Source organism: Rhea americana, unplaced genomic scaffold (genome assembly GCF_003343005.1).
Source record: "Rhea americana isolate MKP2758 unplaced genomic scaffold, rheAme1 scaffold_16, whole genome shotgun sequence".
In the NCBI taxonomy this organism is placed as follows: Eukaryota; Metazoa; Chordata; class Aves; order Rheiformes; family Rheidae; genus Rhea; species Rhea americana.
In genome coordinates, this window is record NW_028185705.1 from 3,804,143 (window position 1) to 3,813,562 (window position 9,420).

Genomic DNA, 9,420 nt, shown 5'->3' on the forward strand with positions numbered 1-9,420 from the left:
AAAAAAAAAACTACTTCAGCCATCAGCACAAAAAGCTGAGGGCATAGGGGAGAGTAATCTGACTCTCATAAGTTACAATCAAATAAGCCCTAAGAACATTTACATTCAACTGCTTTTCCACAGGTAACTGTAGCTGCATCTGAATACTACTATCCAAATCATCCAAAGCAGATAATCACATATATGTGCACCAAAATATGTCCCAAGAACCACTTATACAATATTCCAGATCTGCCTTTAATGTGATCAAACATTTTGTTGAAATTTGACAATCATATTTATTTCAACTCTAACAATTCTGTGGGTTATTCTTAGCTTTTATTTATTTCCATTTCAAATAAAATTTGACAGATTAGCATTCACTAAGGCATGTTTCAAGACTACTGCTATGCACTGTACAATTCTGTGGGATTTCAATAGCACAACTCAGATTGCATCCTATACTATAGAAACTGCACAGAAAAATAATCCCATAGGCAAAGATACAATATAATTCTATAATACTCTGTAGATGGTGCAAGGTGAATACAAAAACATTTAATAGGTGGAGCTTTGTCAGTTATCTTGTATACAGAAGTCCAAGGGTCAAAATTTATGCAAAGTATTATGCARTAAGTAACGCACATTTATAAGTCTTCACTTGCATTTGCAGAAAGGTAACTACACAAGTTAAAATGACCACCTCTACAGAAGCTGCCTCCTAAATTAAATCATTCCAAGTAACACAAAATCATCACCTCTTCCACATACAAACTAAATTCAATTTATGTTCTAATACAGGGCACTGAAGTTGTGCCAGTATCATCAGTCAGCACACAATACAGGCCACTGAAGCTGCTCAACCAGTCTGCATAGAATAAGCTAATAACAAACAGAAAACACTAACTCATTTGATGAGTGTAGCTACCACTGTTAAATGGCCATCTTGCAGAGACTCAGAAGTTACCTCAGAAGAGCAGTAGACCGCGCTGAGATAATACTGTCAGATCTTTATTAGAGCAAGCAATAAAGCTGGGAAACCAGGTAAGTAAAAGGCACCTTGAGCAACTACTTTCAGACCTGAATTTACTCTGCACTGTGCTCCTATGCTTGTCAGTTCACACACAGTGCCACAAAAACACAGATTTCACTCAAGTTGGTAAGCAGTACAACCACTATCAAGTGAGGAGGACTTCTACCAGTGATTCCTTCCTTTTGTTTGTGCCTTCCAAAACCACAAACAAAAGCCATCCAGTTGGCTTCCACTAAAAGAATTTGTTCAGGTCACACAAGCCGACCCTGGACTAACAAGGTGTACCCAACCTCATTCTGAAACTCATACATAGGCATTAGGCACTTAAGCATCTTCACAATCCCTACCACTTTTGAGCACAAAACCTACCCAGGCATGTGGTCTTCTCACTGAAGCATTAACCTATTGCTTCAAGATCTCAGCTGCTTCTGAAATCATAAAACTATCTTTGAGTATTATTATTTCTGAACCAACAAGGCCTGTGAGATACGTACCAGCTTTGTGGAAAAGCAGCTCAGGCATCAGTCTGGTTTATCCACAAACCCAGTAACTCTCCCACACACATACACCTCACTGAGAGGTGACTGGATCAGACTACCTTGCATCTCCCTTCTTCCAAAATGTGCTATCAGGCACAAATTTTGGGGCCAAAACAGAAAGAAACATTCTTGCTACTGGGAAGTTCAATATGGGATGGAACAGCACCCAGTCAAAGGTCTGGGTGCTCACTTTAGATGAAATAGTAAAGGCCACTGATGGAAGATGAAGAGCAAGGCCACTACTGGAACAGGAGACTGGAGGCTGACTAGAAAAGATAGAGATAATACCAAGGCAGCAGCTACAGCTGCGAGGAAGCACTATTAAGAAGCAAAGATAAGAACTGATAAAGACGTTGAGGATGAGAGGAAATCCGATTAAGGAATGCAGAAGAAATAAGGTTAATGAGAAGAAGGATGACCGTAGAAGGAAATAAAGGTGATCGGTGAAAGCATATGCAACTGTATTAACTGGTATAGAATAAATGAATAGTGGAGGGTTTTTCTGTGCAAAGTAGAGATGAACTGCCTGTAAGAAGACTAGCGTGGTGCGCAGTGTGCTTGTGAGAACACACGTATGAACACTGAGACTGTGCACAGAACCAGGGAAGAAAGATGTACCTCTATATGAAGCTGCAGGCACATGCAGTTAGTTACATTCACAGTTCAAACAGTTTGATTATGGTAAGAAGCTAGCACTGCTACAAGGATTTTGCCTTCTGCTTTTCCTTACATTTGAATTTTGCTGAGTTTGTTAGGACCAGTTCATCATGGAAATTTTATAATGGTAGTTGAAATCCGACCTTGTACTGTAAGCCTCCCTCCCAACAGATACGATGTAGCAGCATTTAACATAAAACAGTACAGCAGTGTGCACTTCCTAAAGGAGCAAGTGATTCCATCTATATCACAATGATTCTGCTGCAGTACTGGAACTGTGCATTTAACCCATTTAGAATTTTCGTAATATAGGTATAAGAACCAGGGAACTAAACCCTCTTTTGAAAGACAAATGGTCAAGCTTTTCAATTGTGATTCTTGTCCTTCGGAAGCTATCAGTGGATTCTGAGGCAGAAAACAAGATCAGAACACTCCTCATTTGTAGACTAGGGGAACAGGAGACAGTAGGAACAACGCAGGGAAGTTTACTCACATCTCTCACTTCAGGTATGGAAATGAGAGGCCGACACTAACAAGGGCGCGCAGACTTCTCAGAAAATACCATTTGTGTGCTATGGCAGGAATTTGAGAATTTAGTTCATTTTTTAAAGAATCGTACGAAATTATATTCTCCTACAAATTCTAAATATTTATGGATAATGGCTTGCTTTTAAATCAGAACTGGTTCTGAGAGCAAGAATTTCAAACACGCAGTCAAAAAAAATGCTAGCATACAAGCCAAGCAACAAAACTGGTAAGAAATAAAACCCCAAAACATTCTTCATAAAAACACAACTTAAATTTAAGCAAGGGGACTAGGTTAAACGATACATGACCACAAATATATATATATATATATATATATATATATATATAGTAACTAAGAAAAAAAATTACTATACAAAAGGTTAGAATACATGCCTAAAACACTAATGCTTAGAACAGGAACTTGCATACACATACATTGCTACAGTCTTCCACAATCTTCACTCAAACCTTTCCTACAACAGACAACTACTCTTCCGTAACAAAATTAAAAGCTGAACTGATCCAAGTTAAAGAACTGTGCTAGGAAAAAAAAAATCACTTCTAACACAGGGCATGTAAAACAGTCTTGAATTGCTTAAAATAGTTTTTTTTTTTCCCAAAGATGACAGAAGAAAAAAAACCTATAGTTATATAACTTAAATTTACAGTTATATAATTTACCAACAGCAAATCATGCCTGATCAACCTGACTGACTTCTGTGATGAAATGACTGACTCTGTATACAAGGGAAGATCAGTAAATGATGTTTAGCTTGATTTTAGCAAGGCATGCAGCACTGTCTCCCACAGCATGCTTGTAGCTAAGTTGAACAGCTATAGACTCAATGAACGGACTAAAAATCTGGACCACCAGGCTTACATGGCAGCAGTCAATGGTTTGAAGTCTAACTGCAACTGGTTACAAAGAATGTTGCTAAGTCAGTATCAGAACTAATACTGTTTATCATCATCATTAGCCTGCCGATGGGACAGAATGCACCCTCATCAGTGTCACAAATTGGTGGGAACAGCTGATATGGAGGAGGACAGCACTGCCACTCAGAGGGACCTCAATAAACTCAAGCAACGGGCTTCACAAAGTTCAACAAAAACAAATGCTAARTCTTGCATCTGGACTAGAATAAGCCCATGCAACAGCACAGGGGCACAACAGCACAGGTAATAGTGAACAGAGAAGACAGATCTAGACTCCCTTCAAAGGTGCACAACTGAGGGGTAAGAGGCAGTGGTCCTAAGTTGCTGCAGGAGAAATGCCAACTGGATATAACAAAAACATTTTGCTTGGTAAGCGTGGGTAAACAGAGAAACAGGGAGCCAAGAGAGGCTATGGATAGTTTTGAAACAGTTGTACAAAGCCCTGAGCAACCTGATCTAACCTTGGAGTGAGCTCCATTTGCGCAGGAGGTTAGTCAAGGTAACTRCCTGGACTCCCTTCAAACCTCAGTTATTCTATGATGGCTCTACAGATGCTCGTATTTGCTCTGCAGTCAAGTGTAACAAACCATTTCAAAATATTTTGTAAAACATTATTTATGCTGGTCCTCAAGGAAACAAACAGAGATGCAACTTACACCTTCAGGCTTAGGAGAGGTGCAAATCAGTATCTCAGATCTTCTAGGAAAACTCTGATGAAAGAATTTGACTACACAAAAAAATAAAACAAAATATTTTAATGGTTCTCTATATTACATTTAGGGAAAGAACTGGCATAACTACACTATGTCCTAGCCAGTGTTCTCTTCTTGAGCCTAGAGCTATTTTACAGTTAGTCCTTTCTGCCTATACATTGGACTCTCTATATTTGGGTAAGATATTTGCTACCTATTTCTGGATTCCTCACTGTTAGTAAGCACCTGTATTACAGCTTCCATTATAATAAGACATTAAGACTGTATTTTACAGGTTACCTGCCTCGGGGCAGGAGTCAGGGAAACACAGAAAGAACTGACAAGCACTTTTTTGGCAGCATTTATTTCCTAATTTTTATTTTCAACTTTGGAACCAAAGGAAAAATGTAGTAAAAAACAAATTGGATTTCCATAGTTAAATACTCAAACAAATGGATTAGAAACATTTTTGCTACTGAAGGGATAGAGTGACTTGAAATTCAAGAGAATTACCTAAAAGGTGAGAGAAAACATATATTAAATATGTGACAATGATAAACTTCACATCCATTTTTACGAATTCCTGAGGGAAGGGGAAAAAAATCGCTTTTGTATTTCACTTCTAGTATTGCAGTATTGTGGCTTTTTTGTATTGTCTCTTACAGCTGCTTCTTCTTTAGAATAGAAATGTGGATTTTTTTAATGCAAAAAACAAGCATAAAAACATACTCCGTTTCTGAAGTCTTTTAGATAAAGTATTAAGACTAACAAATTTCACATCTGTTCATTTTACTCAGTTTTGCAAGTCATGCCTTTATACATATACATATATATAATATATATATATATAATTGAAGAGAAAAATGAGCTATGACAACTTTCTCTTACTATCCTGGGTCTCATCACGGAAATTCTATGTTAAAATCTTAGTAAAGTCACGTCACCCCTTCAAAAAGCCAACTTCCTAAGACTCAACACAAGATTAAAAAGGATTGAATCATAAACTTTAAATTTCACCTATGGTTTCACCTAARTTTCTACCTCGTAAGACTTAGTCATAGGTGAAATTTAAAGTCTTACTATAGCAACTGTAAAGAATCAAAACTATTTCAAAGCTATTAAACTTCTGTTCACATATAATAAAGGAAGTGTAGATTAGCTTTTGTAAATGCAGGCCACAATTTTCCAAACAAGTGAATGGTTAACCTTGCACAAGATAGTCTTAAACTTCAAATGGATGAAGAGAACACAAATGGTTGCACGATCAGGCTTTTACTGCAAGGTACCGATACAAGTTTAATAAAATATTCATTCCAAGTCTTCGGTATAAACGAAAGGCACATTTAATTACCAAAGATACACTTTGGAGAGCACTGTTATGGCTGCAGTGTTGGCTTACATAACTTTCTCTTTGTTCCTCTCCTGCATCAGCTCTTCAATTGTACTAGTTTGACACACTAGTTAACATGGACACAGGAAGCTGGATCAATGTTCTGATCCTTGTTAAAGACAGTCTTGCCAAGAAGAAAGTTACTCCCAAATCTGAGCAGTTTCCTGCTCTGGGTTACCAAGCAGCTACATAAACAGCTGAACAAGCGTAAGTGAAATAGGGACACAAGGACTGCGTTAGTCAGGACTGCTGCCAGGAGAAATTACTATTAGTAAAATTACAGCCTAACCTAAACCTGCATGTACCTGTACATAACTTATTCAAATGATAAGCACACTGAAACAAATGGAGACAGGGAGGCACACATTGGCCAGACAGGTGACCATGCTTTCAATTTGATAAGCAAGCTATGTATGTCATGCTCCTCTTTCTATGAGAACCTTAAAAATCATTTTAACTGACTTAATTAGCACACTTTCAAACTAAGTTTTGTAATTGTTTATGACCTTTGCTGCAACTATATCCTCCTACAGACAGATAAGGGGAAAACTCTCTAAATGTTAATCCAGAATGCAGACTACAGAATATAATCTAAACTCAGCGTTTTACTTAATCACCATATAATATGTTAAAAAGCATATAGAACCCTCATGAACACTACATAACTCCACAAGAAACAATAACTCGCAGCAAAAATGCTTCATTTCACTTGTCCTTAGTTGCCTGTTCCTCACTTACACGGGTACTTTTTGTTTGTTACTTTAGGGACAGCCTGTGACTGAATAAGGTCCATTGTTTTTCAATAAATAAGTCTGCAAACCATTTGTGTAATTACTCCTGACTTAACCACCCATTTTTTTTTCAAACTGAACTCTGAACTTTACAGTGACATTTATTAGTATTTTTGTGAACCATTATTTTAGGTTGTCTTGAAACTAGAAGATTAAATCAATTTCTTATTGTTTTGAATTTAAGTATTTTTTTATTTTTACATGAAAGGAAATAAAGAATGTTTAGCTTATTTTTAATCAATAGGCATTTCTTAAGTTTGTGTACTTAGGTACACTTTTAAAATATCACTACGACAGTAGTCTAGCCTGTATTCTAAAACATACATTAGGTTCTTATAAATATGTATTTCCTATCATGAATGCCCACCATGACATTTTGTTACCAGTTTCCTCCTGATATTTTGGTATACAACACATTAGTAAAAATAGTAGTGTATTATATGAAGAAACATAGACTTTGATGGATAAAGAGAAGCAAATAAAGTGTTACTGAGCAGTATTTCCATGTCTGTCACCAGATTATGCTGAATGTTTCAGACACGTCTGACACTTTTTAAAAACAATTTAATGCAAACGTAAGGTCCAAGAATATTGGGGAAAAAATCTATAGACCAAAAAAAAAAAAAAAAAAGCCAAAGAAAATCCTGAAAACATATAAGACTACGGCCTGCATGAAGTTCCAGGTGAAAGAATTAAGCAATAGTTTGCAACGATCAAATTTTAAAAAAGAAAAAAACGCAGACTTTCCAAATGGAAATAAAAAAAGGRTTTATTCAGAGCATATAACCATACTCTCATGTTTTACACAGCAAAGAATTTTCTTAAGCTGTCACCCCTATACAATCACTTTCAAAATTGCTTTGGAACATACATAACAGTGGCATAAACAGGAAAAACAGCCATATACTTCAGAACAGGAAAAATATTTCAAACATACCACATAAACAAAAACACCATTTTAGGCCCACACTAAATTGAGTACCGTCCTAGCATATCAAGCGTTACAGCCCTATATTTTTCTGCCGAGCCAAAGCTATTCAAAGCCCAAAGTACATTTCAGAACTTGTTTTTCTTTCAAAATCATTAATTCAAACAGTACCAGCAAGCTATTTCGAAAAAATAAAAGAGCAAAGACATCTCTTACAAGCGAGAGGGATTCTATAAGCTTGAACAAGGCCCCTGCAAATCACTAATTTSTAATAAAACACTGGCAGAAGCTCACGTCTCTCGCTGAAGCCTGGTAGTCTGGCACTAGGCCTCAACAACAAGGAGACGGCCTGGGTGCCAGAAAGTGAGCCGCCCTGCAGCAAGGCACGCAGGGAAGCCTTTCCCCTTCCTGCCAAATAGTGCTCGCGCAAGGAAGTCACCCCCAGCAGCACCAGCCTCATCCTTGACAAGGAGCGCGGAAACCCCGCTCCCCGCAGCACCTGCGGGCCCAAATCCCACCGGCCACCCACGAAAGGAAGCCCGGGAAAGGGAAACACAAGTGCAGCGGGGCCAGCTGGAAAAAAGAACGAGCGACCGAGCAAAAGGCAGCGTAACAAGTTCGCTCCCGCACCTCTCTGCGGAGAGCACCTACCTCCGCGATTCTCCCTCCTCRTCGCGTCCAGACGCGATCGCCGCACGGCGAATCGCACAAAGCCTGGAAAAACTGACCCGAACCATTCGTATCTCTGTGTAAACAACACTGCTGCATATTGCGTACAGCAGACATTGCAACAACGTGCYGAACTTCCAGTTTAAAAAAAACCCTGCATGTTACATAAAATGCAGAAAAAGCAACAGGTTTACTGTTTTGAGCATCACTGCTCAGTGTTTTGAGGATCACTGAAACCCAACATATAACCCTAAACAAAGTCTATACCAAAAAACAAAAAAGCACCTCTATTAGAAAAAACTAATTCTATCCTCAAATGAAACTAAACATCCAAAGTTACACTGAGAAGTAAAGCAAGTCTATTTAAGCTCATGGAATCATTCTACAGATAGAAAAAAAACAGGAAAAAAAAGAAATCAGGTATTACCTCGTTCACTTAAAACACGGGAAAGGTAATAGGCTGCAACTGAAGAACAACAACAAAAAAAGTCACACTTACATGGTCTCTCCAGTCTTAGCAACATGACAAAGAAACTGATCCAGTATTGGGCACACTTCCTTCTTGCCTCTCTTCTCAAAATCTGTTGGTACGAGGAAGACGGGGAAAGAACGGGAAAGGAAGACAGGACAGGACAAAAAWTCGCAGTCGTTACAGACCGCTCCGCTTCAGCCGCGCGCACGGCCCCCGCGGAAACACTTCCCGCTGCCCCCGCCGTCCCCGGGAGCCCCGCGCATCACCCGCCTCTTCCAGCGCGGGGAAACCTACGCGCACCCAAGCAGCGAAAAGTTGAGCTGCAACTTCCCCGGCGCAGCCAGGGCAGAGCGGGCGGGCGGCGGCGCCCGGCGGGGCGCGCTGCCGCGGCACCGGGCGGCGGGGGGGCCGCGCCGGCGGCGGGGCAGCCCGCGGGGCAGGGGCGCTGCCGCCCGGGGCGCCGGGGGCCGCCGCGCCGCCCGCGGCTCGCTGCGCTCGGGGCTCGGCCGCCCGCGCCGCGCCGCGCCGGGCCTCCCCCGCCGGGAGACCCCGCGCCCGCCTCGGCGTGTGGGGACGCAGCTCACCCCCCCTCCCGCTCCCCGGCGCCACCTTTCAGAGCCTCCTGCAGCCGCTCCACGTCCATGATCCGCCCGGGCGTCGCTCCGCGCCGCTCCCCTCCTCCTGCCCGCCCCCAGCCCGCGCCAGCAAACGGGCTCCGGCCGCCGCGCACACACGGAGACCCCGCGCTCAGCAGCCCTCCAACATGGCGCCCGCGCCGTCCCCGTGCGCGGCCCCGGCAGCCTCCC

At 41.0% G+C, this 9,420-nt stretch overlaps 1 protein-coding gene across 2 annotated transcripts in view; it reads right to left on the reverse strand.

The window, feature by feature from the left end:
• PPP4R2 (protein phosphatase 4 regulatory subunit 2) overlaps nucleotides 1-9,405 on the reverse strand; it is a 33,346-nt gene extending 23,941 nt beyond the window's left edge. Inside the window, exons 1-2 of one of the 2 annotated variants that reach the window (XM_085300054.1) lie at nucleotides 9,224-9,405; nucleotides 8,642-8,723 (exon numbers count right to left, since the gene is read on the reverse strand). In XM_085300054.1, coding sequence (XP_085156180.1) covers nucleotides 8,642-8,723; nucleotides 9,224-9,257 — 116 coding nt within the window. In that variant the 5' untranslated portion in view covers nucleotides 9,258-9,405. The remainder of the gene's footprint in view (nucleotides 1-8,641; nucleotides 8,724-9,223) is intronic. The other variant, XM_085300055.1, reaches the window with a different exon arrangement.
• Between the last annotated feature and the right edge of the window lie 15 nt (nucleotides 9,406-9,420).